The sequence below is a fragment of the Pinus tabuliformis genome, chromosome 6 (assembly GCF_031772625.1).
Source record: "Pinus tabuliformis cultivar Carrire ecotype Pingquan chromosome 6, CPIR1, whole genome shotgun sequence".
NCBI lineage: Eukaryota > Viridiplantae > Streptophyta > Pinopsida > Pinales > Pinaceae > Pinus > Pinus tabuliformis.
In genome coordinates this window covers 2,065,533,465-2,065,549,256 of record NC_142292.1, presented here as the reverse complement: position 1 = coordinate 2,065,549,256, position 15,792 = coordinate 2,065,533,465, and the positions used below count along the sequence as shown (strand labels likewise).

The 15,792-nt window shown below is 39.2% G+C and overlaps 1 protein-coding gene across 1 annotated transcript in view; it reads right to left on the bottom strand.

Annotated features, from left to right (window-relative positions):
* The window catches only part of LOC149267510 (LMBR1-like membrane protein), a 320,754-nt gene extending 309,630 nt beyond the window's left edge, over positions 1–11,124 (bottom strand). The window contains exon 1 of the mRNA XM_089433288.1: positions 10,692–11,124. Coding sequence (XP_089289414.1) covers positions 10,692–10,859 — 168 coding nt within the window. The 5' untranslated portion in view covers positions 10,860–11,124. The remainder of the gene's footprint in view (positions 1–10,691) is intronic.
* Positions 11,125–15,792: the final 4,668 nt, after the last annotated feature.

The window sequence follows — 15,792 nt, the reverse complement described above, 5'->3', positions numbered from 1 at the left end:
GATGCAGGAAGATCCAATTTGTATGCCATAATACCAATCTTTTGCATCACCTTGTAAGGACCATAGTAATTTGGTGATAATTTATTATCCTTCTTAGCTTGCTTGAGGGACATTTGTTTGTATGATTGTAGCCATAAAAACACCCAATCGCCTACATCAAAACTTCTTTCACTACGATGTTGATCTGCCTGTTGTTTCATTCGATTCTACACCAAAGTGGGGTTATCCTTTAAAAGTTGGAGAACTTCTTGTTGATGCTCGTTGTGATATTTCACTGCTTGAACTTTTTTCTTCTTGATATGTCATTCTATCATGAGAATTTGAGGAGTGGCAATTCCTGCCAATGCATTACAAGATATGGTCAGATTCATTTCTTGATGCTCAATGTTATCTTTCACTTCTTGAACCTTTTTCTTCTTGATATGTCCTTCTATCTTCAGAGTTTGAGGAGTGGTAATTCTTGCCAATGCTTTACAAGATATGGTCAGATTCATTTCTTCTTTCTCTGGGGTTGGTTCCTCGTATATATCCTCTTCTTTTGACGTTTCTTAATCATTTTTTCCTCCTCTTCACAATCTATGTAAAATAATTTCTTCTCAACACACTTATGACCTTTAGTGTATTTGCTATCACAACTGTAACAACGCCCTTTTTCTCTTTTTTCTTCCAATTGTTGTGGTGTAAACCTTGTATAGGTTGTGAAAGGCTAGGAGCAAAAACACTTCCATATTTATAGTTGTGAGTGGTAGGATTCCTTGTTTCCATAATTCCACTTCAATTTTTCTTGCCAACCTGAATGTCTTCTCCAATGAATCAGGTTCCCAAAGACGAACCTCATTTCGAATGTTATTCTCTAAAATACATATGAAGACATCAATCCTTTGCTTCTCTGGAATATCATTTACCCTTATATTCAATTTTTGGAAATCATCAATGTGCTCCTCCATTGAACGCTTTTGTCTGAGATTTATCAATTGGCTAAAGGTGTTGCTCTTTGTATCCTCATAATGTGTTATCATTTCCTCCGTGAAAATTGACCAGGTGACAAGTCGTTTACGAGAACAAAGCTCTCTATACCATACAAATTGATTTGGTTCTAAATATAAAGATGCAATTTGCACCTTTTGTAACAGTTGTACATCATGTAGATCAAAATATTGCTCCATCTGTAGTATCCAATTTACTGGATCCTTGCCATCAAACTTCCTCATATCGTTTTTTCTTGATTTTAGGAGCTCGATCTTGAAATGGCCATAACTTTGTAATTTCAGATCTCCAAGTTCTGAAATTGTGTCTCATGGTAGCCCTCTAAGTCCTCTTTCTAACCCCACAAGTCTGATCAAGATTGGATTCTCCGAGGAAGCGTTATGTTAAATCTCCCACGATGACCTGATTATAGACTAGTTCAGTAGGGCGAAATTGTATGAAGTTCCACATATCATTGTTTCCACCTTCGGACCTAAAAATGCTACACAAAAAACTAGCAAAATAAGATCTAAAATTCAGGCCCAAGCTTCATCAAGATTTCGGCTCAAATGGGTTTTAATTTTAGATTCTGAACCTTCGTACAAAAATACTTAAAGCAAAAATTCCACAATGACATGTTTGTGATGGAATTCTCCGAAAATATAGCAAGACAAGGTCATAAATTTGGACCCGAGGTTCAGAACGATTTTGGCTCAAATGGGTGTTTTTTTTAGCTTCTGAAACTTGTAGAGAAAAAGTTATAGCAAATATTCCATGATGACATGTTTGGAGCAACGAAACCCTAGAATCCAAAGCTCTGATACCAAATGTTATGAAACCAGCTCACAAAAAGATAGAAAAAATAGATCAACGACTTAAAAATCAACCTCTTCAAGGGGGCAACCTCCTTTACATTACACAAATGAACAATTCTTGAATGATACAAATGACAAGACCTCCTTTCTATATAAAGGAGTCTAAGGGGTCCCAATACAATCAAAGGCTACATAACAATAATATTGTAGGGGCACAACAATAACAATAGTGGTCTTTTATGGGGCATAATAATAACATGGGGACTTATATGGGCACAATAATACAATAAGGGGGTTGCACTAATAACAATAAGGGGTTACACTAGTAGTATAGGACCTAACATTTCGCCTCTCGTCATTGGGAGTTTACACCAACCCATATATAGGAAGAAGTAACCAAGATGGAGGGGGAAGCCTTTTCTCATAAGACCCCTTCTCAAACATAGAGGTTCTTACTGAATGGGTACATTGGATCCCTAATGTATCCAATGTATCCATTTTGGACAGTAATGAATATTGCATGGACATTCTTTGATCCCTTGAACACTTGCACAAGCACTTGAGGGATCTTGACCAGAGGATGGAGAAGATTGAACAACATCTCAGCATTCCCCCAGCGGCAGGAAGAACTTCAAAGGACCTAGCAGCACCCATCCTGGTTGCAAGCTCAGATTCAAACCCCTCAACCTAATTGTGATATGGTTTTAGTTTGTGATCTTATATTTGCAATTACTTTTGTACAAGACCACTTAGGCCAGTGTCTTAGTTTCAATCTAGTTACTTTTGTATCTTCCATTTCTTAGTTGTCCCTCTCCTCCTTAAGGAGAGTCTATTTTTAACTATGGTTCGGTCTCCCCTGTGAGAAACCGACCTGAATTTTGTAATCCTCTATGTAAATGCCAGTTTTGCCAATCAATACAATTCACCCCGTAAAAAAAGCCCTTTAAGAATAGTATGCATATGGTTTTCAACAAATCAATTAGCTGAGGCAAAATTAGATGGTTAGCTTGCTTGTGCACTTGAGATATCAAAATTAATGTCAAAAATATTTAGGACAATTTTTTGCTCTTTCTTTTAGGAAGTGTGTTAAAATTGGCAACTAGGGCCAAACTCCATGTGGGTCATCTTATTCATAGCTGATAATATTTTTATTAGATTCCTCTCGTCGAGAAGTATAGGATTGATCTAAATATCATCTGATTCCAATAAGTATTTATTGAGATATGAATTTATTTTGATTATGAAATAATTATCAAGCCGGCCAGCGACTCATGTAGGTGCAGAAGCCCAACAATCGCATCTATTCATCATCTACATTTATATATAAATACAGGAGGTCTTTTCCTCATTTTCACTCACTCAACCCATCACATCTCTCTCTCTCATGCGCAGAAAAGAAGCTCTTCTCCTATTGTGCAGAAAGAGACTCTTCTCTCACACGTGTGGAAGGAAGTTGCAGAATTTAGGGCTGCAACTACAGATCAAAAGTTTGACCAGCGTTGACCATCAGACTCCCTCCTCAGAACTGGGATGTAGGTGAATCTGGATCTCCTCTGAAGGCCGCATTTTTTGGTGAAGGAATCAAGCCGATCCGACGATCAGTTTGCAAGATATTGTCTCCCCTAGTTTAGGGTTGATCTAGGGTTTGTTGTTGCTGATGTAAATCAGATTTATGTACTATTTCTCTCTGTTGAATTGTTGAAGATAAAAGAAGATTTGATCAAAGGGTTTCCCCCTATTGGGGTTTGTCCCTAGATAGCTGCCACATCTTGTGTCTCTTGTCTCAGTTTGTTTTCTGTCGATCGTTCAATGTTCTATCTACACTTTACTTTTATGTACATGTGATTGTTAATCTGTGGATAATAATAAGAAAGATAAGTAAATTGCTCTAAGCATAGAACATACCATAACTTAACATGGTATCAGAGCTGAGGTGAAGACAAAGGCCGAGCAAGAGCAAGAGCAATCACCGAAGAGAAGATTGGCAAGGCTATCCTAAGAGAACTATGGGGTCCTCAACACTCTTCCCTGTCGAAGACAAGCTTCGTGAGAAGTCTGACTATCATGGATGGAAGATGTCTCTCGATCTATAACCTTAGAAGATCAAGGAGTGTTGGACCATGTGAGAGACAATTTTATTGAGCCTCCATCATATACATCCGTTGTTGCCAAGAACAAATGGAAAACCGATGAAGTCAAAACAAAGAATATCATCCGGGACTCTATCGACAAGCGAATGGTGGCCTACATCTCTGACCTGAACACCTCCAAGGAAATCTATGCTAGACTGGTGAGTTTATTTAAAGTTAATGATGCAAATCAAGTTTTGTTCTTAGAAATAAGCTGAAGGAAATTAAGAAGGGCAAAGATGAAAGCATGCAAGCATATTTCTTAAGAATCACTGAGATCAGGAACGATCTCCTATCTATTGGAGAAACTATCTCTGATAGGGAAATGGCACTCTCAACCCTTGGAGGATTACCATCCGAATGGTATGTGTTCAGGACTACTCTTCTCAACAATAACGTAATTCCTGGTTTCGATGAATTAATGGCAAGATGCATTCAAGAAGAAACAAGGGTAGAAGAGCGAGAAATGCCCATGCCTAAAGGTCCTCCTGCTACCTTTTCTTCTCATGCTAAGAAAAGAAATAATTCCGGGGCTAAATCAAAAAGAAAGGTTGGATCTAAGGGTGGAAGAAAAGGACGATGTTACATTTGCGACAAAACAGGTCACTATGCAAGAGAATGCCCTGATAGAAGGAACTCTCATCAGGACGATGATCAAAATCACTCTCATTGCAATCAAAGGAATGGAAAATCTAATAGCAAAGGTAAAAGGAGTGCTCGGAATCAAGGAAGAGGACAATCATTCAAGAAGGCAAGAAATTCCAGATATGAATCTAACTTGTTGTCAGTGAGCAGGATGAATATTATCTACCAGCTGCTCTATCTACCTCTGCTCCTCCGAACTCGCTGGGAAATTGGCTTATTGATAGTGGTGCCTCAAGACACTTCACTGGTTACAAAGAAGTTCTCCATAATCTGGTAGAGAAAGAAACCAACCTGGAAATTGTCTTTGGAGATAATATGAAATATCCCGTGAAAGGTGTAGGCAATGTCTCTCTTAAATTAAATCAAGGTAATACAATCCACCTACAGAATGTATTATATGTACCTAAAAAAAAGAACCTGGTGTCCATTTCAATTATGGAAGACAAAGGCTACAAGGTGGCTTTCAGCGATGGCAAGGTATGTGCATGGAAAAACAATGTTAAAGATGCTTTCACTCTTGGGTTTCGAGTTGATTCATTATATCAGGTTGGAGGAAGTCTGGTAGGTGTCATGTCTTGTGACACATCTCTTCAGTCCGAACTATGGCATCGGAGGTTTGCTCACCTTCACTATAAAGCTCTACCTGATGTAAGAAAAATGGTGACTGGGATGCCCGAGTTCAGGTTAGAGCAAGAAGTGTATGTCCCGGATGCTGAAGGAAAGCTGAAAATGGGACCATTCCCCTCAAGCCAAAGCAAGACCTCTGATATATTGCAGTTAGTTCACTCAGACATATCTGATATGATGCCTGTGAACTCCTTGGGAGGATATTTATATTACCTCACTTTTACATATGATTACTCTCACAAGACTTTAATATACTTCTTGAAAAAGAAGGATGAAGTGTTCTCCTGGTTTCGACACTTCAAAGCCTTGATCGAGAATCAAACTAAAAAGAAGATCAAGATCTTTAGGACTGATAATGGGACTGAATATGAATCTAATGAGTTTCATGATTTTTGTAAAGAGGCTGGTATTAAGGAGACTACTACACCATACACTCCTGAGCAGAATGGTGTGGCGGAAAGGAAGAATCGTACGATCATGGAAGCTGTTCGTGCTATGCTTCGAGATCAAAGACTTCCGAAGTTTCTATGGGCTGAAGCTGCTAACACCGTCATAGATGAAACAATGCCTGATGTGGAAGAACCCATGGATCCAATTGATCCTCCTCCACATGAGCCTTCCTCTTTTAGGAAGAGGCCTTCATGGCTTAGGGGGCTACTTGATGGTGTTGAAGGACATGCTACACCCCGAGGAACCTTACATGAAAGTAAGAAACCTAACAGGTATCAAGGATACCTAACCATCATGAGCACGATCATACAAAATGAGCCTTCATCATTCTCAGATGTCGTCAAGCATCAAGTATGGAAGGATGCTATGACCGAAGAATATGAGTCTATTATGAAGAATGATGTCTGGGAAGTAGTTCCCAGACCCCAGGACAAGACAATTGTCACTTCTAAATGGCTTTACAAGATAAAGCATGCAGCAAATGGAAGTACGGAAAAGTATAAGGCTTGTTTTGTTGCTCGTGGTTTCTCCCAGAAGGAAGGTATAGACTATGACGAGATATTTGCACCTGTTGCCAGATATACCACCATCCGCTCGATCATAGCCCTTGCGGCTTCACAAGGATGGAACCTACATCAGATGGATGTCAAGACCGCATTCTTGCATGGTTCGATCAAAGAAGAGGTCTACGTGGAGCAACCCGAAGGATTTGAGATTTATGATCAAAAATCTCATGTATGCAGGTTGAAGAAAGCTCTCTATGGGCTAAAGCAAGCACCCCGAGCATGGTATGAGAGGATCAATAGCTACTTGATGAAGCCAGGATTCACTAGGACAAACCTCTCATATTGGTGTTGTATGTGGATGACCTCTTCCTAACAGGTGTAGACCCTCCCATTCACAAATGTAAGAGGGAGTTGGCTTCTGAATTTGAAATGAAGGACCTAGGACTGATGCACTATTTCCTAGGACTTGAAGTTTGGCAGTCAGGGGAAATTTTCCTATATCAAGAAAAATATGTCGTGAAGATTCTGTAAAGATTCGGTATGGTGGACTGCAAGCCCGTAACTACCCCAATGGAGCTTGACTTCAAAAAGTTAAGCGGTAGTGTTGCTGGACCTATTTTACGAAATGCCACCAAGTATCGTCGAAGCATTAATGTTCTTAGTGAACTCTCGTCCAAACATATGCTTTGCAGTCAACACATTGAATCAACATATAGTTGAACCTCACCACATACATTGGATTGGTGCCAAGAATCTGTTGAGATATCTTCGTGGCACAATCACTTATGGGTTAAGATACATTGTCGGAGTTGTGAGACTACTTGGATATATTGATGTTGATTGGGCAGGCAGTGTGGTGGACCGTAAGAGCACTTCCAGGCACTGTTTCACCTTGGGATCGCTTCGATATCCTGGATGAGCAGGAAGCAGAAGTCGGTGGCTTTGAGCACCGCCGAAGCAGAGTATATTGCTACTAGCATGGCCTCCTGTGAGGCAGTCTGGTTGCGAAAGCTCTTCAGTGAGCTGTTTGGATTTACATTGGATACCACCGTGATCCTATGTGACAACCAGAGTGGGATTCGTTTGTCAGAGAATCCTGTATTTCATGATCGCTCCAAGCATATCGATATCAGGTACCATTATATTTGAGATATGGTGCAGCGAGGAGCAATAAGGCTCCAACATATCGATACAGATGAAGAGGTCACCAACATTTTGACACAGCCCCTAGGGAAAGTCAAATTCCTGACTTTCCAAGAACGACTTGGTGTCATTCAATGACCCTTTGATGAGGGTCCTGCATGATTATTGAGCTCTGGGAGCTCTGGGGGGGTGCGGGGTACTTCTTGGAGCAACATATGACCACAGGGTGATTGACTATCCCCTAGTGGTGTACATGTACACCATGTGGCGACTATGTAACAGGATGATTAGTTCTCTTGTGGGGTCTGGATGATGTGTTCTCCATGACAATTATGTAGCAGGATGATTAGTTCTCCTGTGAGGTCTGGATGATTTGTTCTCCATGAAAATTATGTAGCAGGAAGATTAGTTCTCCTGTGAGGTCTGGATGATGTGTTCTCCACGACGATTATGTAGCAGGATGATTAGTTCTCCTGTGAGGCCTGGATGATGTGTTCTCCATGGCGATTGTGTAGCAGGATGATTAAATCTCCTGTGAGGACAAGATTGATTAAGTTCTCCTGTCGAGGCATCCTACCCATGCAGTCTGGGACTCATGGGAAGTACCTGTCATCTGATCAATGAGTAGGGAAATGAGGATAGGGACGATAGTAGTACTGATGGACGAATCGTTGTATCTACCGTACTCCCTATGCTAGGATGACCTTCATTGATCTGGGATCAATGATACTAGTCTGGGACTAGTGGTAGGAGTTGTACCCACTATGACACTGACTTCGGGACAGTTGAGGACTAGTCTGGGACCAGTGGTACACACTCTGAGACTGACTTTGAGCCAGTGGAGGATGGTATGATACATCCTCGTGACCTTCATTGATTTGAGATCAATGATATTGGTTTGGGACCAGTGGTAGGAGTTGTGCCCACTATGACACTGCCTTCAGGTCGGTTGAGGATTGGTCTGAGACCAGTGGTACACACTCTGAGACTGACTTTGAGTCAGTGGAATATGGTATGATACATCCTCAATCATTTCCTCTTCTTCATAATTCGGACAAAAGCAGAGCAGAGCAGAGCAAATCAGAACAAGGCAGAATAGAACAGAGCAGGGCAAGAGCAGGGGTAAAGCTATACAGGGCAGTGCATTTGATGGATGAATAGTAGCGACCAATAGGCAAATTACAGATGGAGTTCTCCCTAGTTGAGAGGGAGTGTTAAAATTGGCAACTAAGGCCAAACTCCGTGTGGGTCATCTTATTCATGGCTGATAATATTTTTATTAGATTCCTCTCGTCGAGAGGTGTAGGATTGATCTAAAGATCATCCAATTTTGATAAGTATTTAAGGAGATATGAATTTATTTTGATTATGGAATAATTATCAAGCTGACCAGCAACTCATATAGCCTCAGAAGCCCAACAATAGCATCCATTCATCATCTACATTTGTATATAAATACAGAAGGTCTTTTCCTCATTTTCACTCACTCAACTCATCACATCTCTCTCTCTCTCTCTCCTGCACAAAAAAGGGGCTCTTCTCCTACTGCGCAGAAAGAGACTCTTCTCTCACACGTGTGGAAGGAAGTTGCAGAATTTAGGGCTACAACTGCAGATCAGAAGTTTGACCAACGTTGACCATCAAACTCCCTCCTCAGAACTGCGATATAGGTGAATCTAGATCTCCTCTGAAGGTCGCATTTTTTTGGTGAAGGAATCAAGCCGATCCGACCGTCGATTTGCAAGATATTGTCTGTCCTAATTTAGGGCTGATCTAGGGTTTGTTGCCGCTGATGTAAATCAGATTTATGTACTATTTCTCTCTGCTGAATTATTGAAGATAAAAAAAGATTTGATCAAAGGGTTTCCCCATATTGGGGTTTGTCCCTGGCTAGCCACCACATATTGTGTCTCTTGTCTTGGTTTATTTTTTGTCAATCGTTTAATGTTCTATCTGCACTTTACTTTATGTACATGTGATTGCTAATCCGTGGATAATAAGAAAGATAAGTAAACTGCTCTAAGCATATAACATACCATAACTTAACAAAGTGCTTCAAAAAAAACATGTCCAGAAGAACTCCACCACATTTTAACCAGGTCTAAATTATAACAAAATCGTTGGGTTTTGCACCCAACCTCATAATTTTGAAACCCATGCCATATGGGTGGAACAAACCACAGCAAGAATGTAACACTAGTAGATAGGTAACACACAATCGGCCTCACTAGTGTACCAATGCCCCGTTGGCACTTGGTTGTATTACAAACCATTTTGAAACCCATGCCATATGGGTGGAACAAACCACAGCAAGAATGCAACACTAGTAGATAGGTAACACACAATCGGCCTCACTAGTGTACCAATGCCCCGTTGGCACTTGGTTGTATTACAAACCAATATGCAATGTTACAAAACTCATCGAGTTTGACTCAGACACACAAGTAAAACTCGGATCCACAGAAAACCAGCTGAACTGACTCGCTGGTGAGCAAGAATCACTGCCCATGAATCTGACATCCTAGCAGTGGGTCTGAAACACAAATACTTGCAGGTCAGCCAAGTTTTTCCCTTGTCTGACTTTTTCCCAAATCAAATTATAGTTTTTTTATTTCTGTGTTATCAAAGTTCCTGCAGAATCCGGATCAAACTCTTACTCTGATTTTTCACCAAGCTGAGTTTTTAAGCACTGCCAATATTTTCTTGAGTATAGATAAGAAGCCCTGGTTGTCAAAAGAGAGTAAATGTGCTGAGAGATCAGGGGAAATTTTTGCAGCTACTCTCCAACCACCCTAGGTCTTCTCGAATGCGATTGCTCCTACAAGAAACATGAATAAAATCCTTCTTAAATAACATTCGGGAAGTCTCTCGCTAAGTATAGGGCAGACTCCCAGAGCCTACGAGATTCAATTCCAATAACACGTAGTTAAAGATTATTCTAGAACCCTGTCCATCTTGGTTTTTTTACCATGGATAATGAGATTCACCGTAGATTTGATACTATGAAAGGAAAATAAATAGTCAGCGAACTGCTTGCCGAAGGTTGGCAAACGTTTAGATACTTAAAGATTATAGACTATTCGCATGAAGCCCGGCGATAAGCAGCCAGTAAATATTCGAATTTTAAGAAGCGCGTGTTAAATGTATGGATTGAACAATGCCACGGGCATAGGGAAATTCAAATATGAAAATAAAGAACAGCAGAGGAACATTTTTACATGGCCATTGAAGCTACTATTCATAATTGATCGTATTAATGATCCATTTGGTAAGGACAAAACGAACCAACCACATATATTTGTTTTAATTTTCACAACAGTCGCCGAAACAAGAGATCAGAAGCCTGCAATTGAAATCATCAAAACCAAAGAATTAAGAAACCCTGCGGATTTGAGAACGAAGAAACTTACGGTCCAGATATCGGCCGGCACGAGTATAATTATGGATAAGGAACAGAACCACGCATAGCCAACGGTGAACAGAACGTATCGAGGAACCTCCGGGCCAGCGAAATACTTGAGCGTGGCAGCCACCATGCCCAACGTCAATGGCAGCGATATCAGATAAAACACCCACATTTTGGGGTCGTGAAACTCCCCTGTTCAATTCAAACCCTGAAATTCGAAGGCATCGAACGAATTCCCCTCAGAAATCCTCGATGTATAATGACGATCTCTGGGATTTCTGGATCAATCGGTGCTGAATTGTGACGGTATCTAGACGCCCGGCGATCGTCTTTACAATTGCACTTCCTGAGTACTATAATTGAGAGATCAAAGTTAAGGAAAGTAAATAACGAAGCCTATGAGAGATCAAAGTGAAGGAAAGTAAATAACGAAGTCAAAGCAATTAGTGGTAAACCAGATTTTTAGGTGTGGAGACTTCATACGGAATGGAAGATTCATAATCACACTTTTCGTAGTGTTAATATTAATATCAAAGCGTGTTTTAAAAAATCATTCAAACGATAAAAAAATATCGGTGTTATCATTAATTAATTTTTTAAAAGAATGATGATGATTATAATACTCAAAGGGATGAATTTGTCTCATTTCGTTGATTTATTTATGTGAAGCGGCCAGCAAAGGAATTCCATGTTGATGTCCTCCCTCGGAAGGCTATACAAAACATAAAACTTTCAAATTATTAAAGAGTCTTCAATATCCTCTATTTCAATTTTTTATTAAAGAATAAAATTATTAAATTAAATTAATTAATTCATCTTCGCTAAAACAAAGTCAGTATCAATGGGTGGTAATGTTCATCAATAAACCAAAGTATAAATAGATGACCACAATCATGACCAACATCATCCTCGTCATAACCTTTGTTACAATTTTAACCATATAAATGTGGACATTCATTAATGGGTATTAATCATGATCGTGCATTGTGGGTTTGTGAGAACTATTTATGATTAGTGTTTATTTTATTTAATGATTTATTTTGCAATAGAATAAGCTGGAGGCAAATTTAAATGCATGTTAATGTAAAATGAAATCCTCTTTGTATATGGGTAGAATTTGAGGTAAAAGTTTCAATGTTGGACTTGCAAGAATATTGTTTGAACTCTTTTAAATGAATGTTGACAATATATGTGTGTTTATGTGTTAACTATTCGATGTGTGAACATATATATGTAGTCATATACCTATCTAAATTCATACAAGGTATATCGAAAGTTGTGCACATCAACCTTGTAGTGTACTTAATTAGTAGAAACTATGGATTAGAAACAAAAATGAACTATATAAAAGTAAGGAGAAACAAGGGTATTGGACACGTAAATTATAACACTTATAATCTAAAAATAGAGCAATGTTCACAAGTTTTTTTTAGGAGACAACTTTCAAATTAGCAGAACTCCAATACAATGAAAATATTAAACAAAACATGCATGGCCTTCTACATCTATAGATAGTTCCTTACTAGTAAAATCCTAATCATTTGCACTCTCATCCTTAATGAGTATCAACCAAGTAGTGGGCCTTATTTAATAAAAGTCTTTTACATTAAGCAACCATAATATAATGTACCTAGAGAGGATAATATGAGGCACCTTCGTAGGTACTGCATATTATCCTCCCTGGGTTTTGTGAGTATTCCAAAGGGTATATGCCAACTACCCCTTATTGTTATTTCATTTCTTCTGACTACATAGTGGACATGTTCCATGATTATGACCACATTACATTCATTATCCCTTTATGGTGCCTCCCTACACACCCCATATTATCTTCCCTGCGTACATTAGATACACATCAACTACCGAACAAGCCTTATTCAAAGAAGATGGCCTCATAACACACCCCATATTATCCTCCCTACGTACATTAGATACACATCAACTACCCAACAAGCCTTATTCAAAGAAGATGGCCTCATACATTAATTGACTAACTCCTACGCACCCCAATGTAGGGAGGTTGAGGTAGGGCTCTAATAAGCCCTCCCCATTTAAAACAATGCCAACATGTTTGCACCAGAATTTTCACCTCAAAAATGGTTTAAATTTTAATCAAATTTATACATTTCAGCTACAAACTTTAGAACAAATCTATCGTATATAGGTACTAACAAATCCCCTCTCTCATTTTGGACTAGTGCATGTCAGTCATGGGGGGGTTTCGTGGATTGTTGTGCCTTGACCTTCAAATCTACAAATTTAAAACCAATGGAAAGCAAACATGGAATATATTTTGACAACAACAAAACTATCAAGAAATAGATTGGAGATAAATGGAATGGCTAGCAGAAATTTCCTTTAGGGAACAATTATTAAAAATAAGAGTGGACAGTGTTAGAGTCAGTATTTGCATACTGCCATCAGTGATCAAAACTCCTCTTTTATATCATATTAGGGTCCCACTCTGAAATTTTTGTCATTCTACCTAGGTCCTCATTTAAAAATTTACTCACGAATCGTAGCCCTATGTCAAAAGCCCTACTCTCTCTCAAAAACACAATATTTGTTGGCCCACCTTCATGTGTCTTACTGAGCATACATTGACTATAAAGGCTCATTTAATCATGTTTTGTGTCAGTCAAGTCCACTTGGAGTCTGCTCATTAAAGGTCCCATTATGTCTTTCGGTTTCATTTTTCCAAGTTCCAATAAAACACCATTTCACTACATAAGGCTAGCTTTAAATTCCAGCCAAAACCACCTAAGGCTCAATTGGGGGTGGCATAAAGACACAAGGGCCTGGTTAAACTATTGGGAGATCAACGAGAATGATGCATTGCAAAACATAAATAACATTAAAGATATTGTTACTTCTAAGTTCAAAGAAAAAATGTGGTGTGAGAAAGATTTAGCGGCTAAAAGAAAATTAAGTTATTATAAGAAGGTCATCAACCCCACCCTAGAAGATCAAAAGTATCTCTCTATTTTAACTAGCTCAAAGAAGAAAATTAATATAGCAAAGATTAGAACGAATTCTCATGAGCTCCATAGTGAAACAGGTCGTTGGGCAGTTCCTAAAACGCCATGGATGGAAAGGATCTGCCATATATGTGAGAATAGGAACATCGAGGATGAAAACCACTTCCTCTTAGAGTGCCCCGCGTACAACCACATTAGATCTCAGTTTCACAATCTTTGTTACAATACTGACCTTCCTAGCCTTTTACAATGTCAAAATTATAGTGAGCTCGGGAGGCTTCTCTCCAAGCTTTTTGAGCATAGGAATAAAATCTTAAATCAAAATAAATAATTTGTTTCTTTAGGTCCGACAGACCAATGTTTGGTCTCAGCGGACGTTAACCATCATCATCATCATGAGAGTGAACAAAATAATATCCCTTTTTCAGTTAAAGAGGATTTGCAAGCATGTAACCATGGTTGCCAAAGTTCTAATTTTGATTTCAAGTAAGAATTTCATTCCAGTTTGTAATTTTATTCCAAAAACAGAGATGTAATTATGTCTTTTATATTTATGTAATTTTATGTCATTATATGTAATAAGTAACTTTTGCCAAGCTGTCAACTTAGTTCCAAAATACCAAAGGACCAAAAGTTAAAGGTCAAAGTGTTTTCAATGTATATCAAGCGATCAATTTGTCAAAGAAAAAGTCAAGTGTAAAGGTATAGTTTCCAAGAGTAAAGTGAATGACAAAAGGAAGAAAGTGGGTCCCAAGGCCCAAATCATCAATTTCATGAAGTATAAAGGCCACCAAGACATCAAAAGCAAATTCATTTTCACTCTCAAAGGTCAAGCTCACACTCCCTTGGTTCAAAAAGTCGATTTTGCAGGTTCAAAGGCAAAAATTCTCTTGGCGCTGCGCTTAGGAGGAAGGCGTTGTGCTTAGAAGGGAGGTGTTGCGCTTAGAGCTGCAAGTGTTGCCTTTTTTAACACAGGTGATGCGCTTCTAGGTAAGGCACTGCGCTTTTTCCCAGTGAGCCCCCAGAGCACCAAAACGCCTCCAAATCCTCTCAAAATTTCAACAAGGCCTTGTTTCCTCTTCTACCAAGTAAGTGACCCTATTTTCCACCTATTTGCACTCCTAAACAACATTTGTTTTTAGTGTTTTGATTCCTAAGCAAAATTGGCCCTTGGGCAAGGGACAAAACCCTAAATTCATCCCTATCCCAAAATTTGTTGCCCATAGACCCTACAACACCTTCCTACATCACTATTAAACCCATCCCTACCCTTACACTATCATTTCCTAGTCCCTAAACACTTTTCCCATAAAACCCTAAGACCTAGGTTTCCAAAATTCGTAGGTAGCCTCTACCATAAACCTATAATTTAAGTTTCATTCCCAACTCCCTTGACATTTTCACCTCCTATCACCTCCCGCAGCTCCATAATCCACCGCCTCATCTCCCCAATTTTTTATAGCCCTATCCCTATTCCCTAGACCTATTTCCACTTCCCATTCCCACCTATCTTATCCCTAAGGTCTCTTAACCAAACACTATGGAGGAAGACAAAGATTATGTGGAAGAGGAGGATACACAAGAAGAGGAGGATAAACAATAAGAAGAGGATAGAGAACAGAGGAGGCCACACAAAGGAGGCAGAATCCTAAGGCTGGAGCCCACTAACACAAATGAACTCATGGCTTCACCAATGGCAATCTCATGTTTTCAATATGTAGGTTGCCTTGATTTTTGCAAAATGATTGAAAGAGCTCAGCATCACCCTATTTTGACCAGACTTTTTGCATCAAACCTTAAAGATAATCAAGTGACCCTAGCAGGAGTGACCTTCACTTTGTCTACTTCCATCATCGTTGCTGCCACAGGGATTCCAAACATGGGTGAGAGGTGGTTTAAATCAAAAGATTTGGAGGATCAGTATTATGAACCATTCATCAAACCATTGTACAAAAATGAGAGGAGGAGGATGTTCCCTTTCAACTACCTTCTTAATAGGTATGCCCCCATGATGAAAATCATCTTGAAGTGCTTCTCTTGTGAAGGAAGGTTCTTTAGGCTCTACACCTACCATATCAGACTGCTTATGCACTTCACAAGGGTCAAATTCCTCAATATCCCATACTA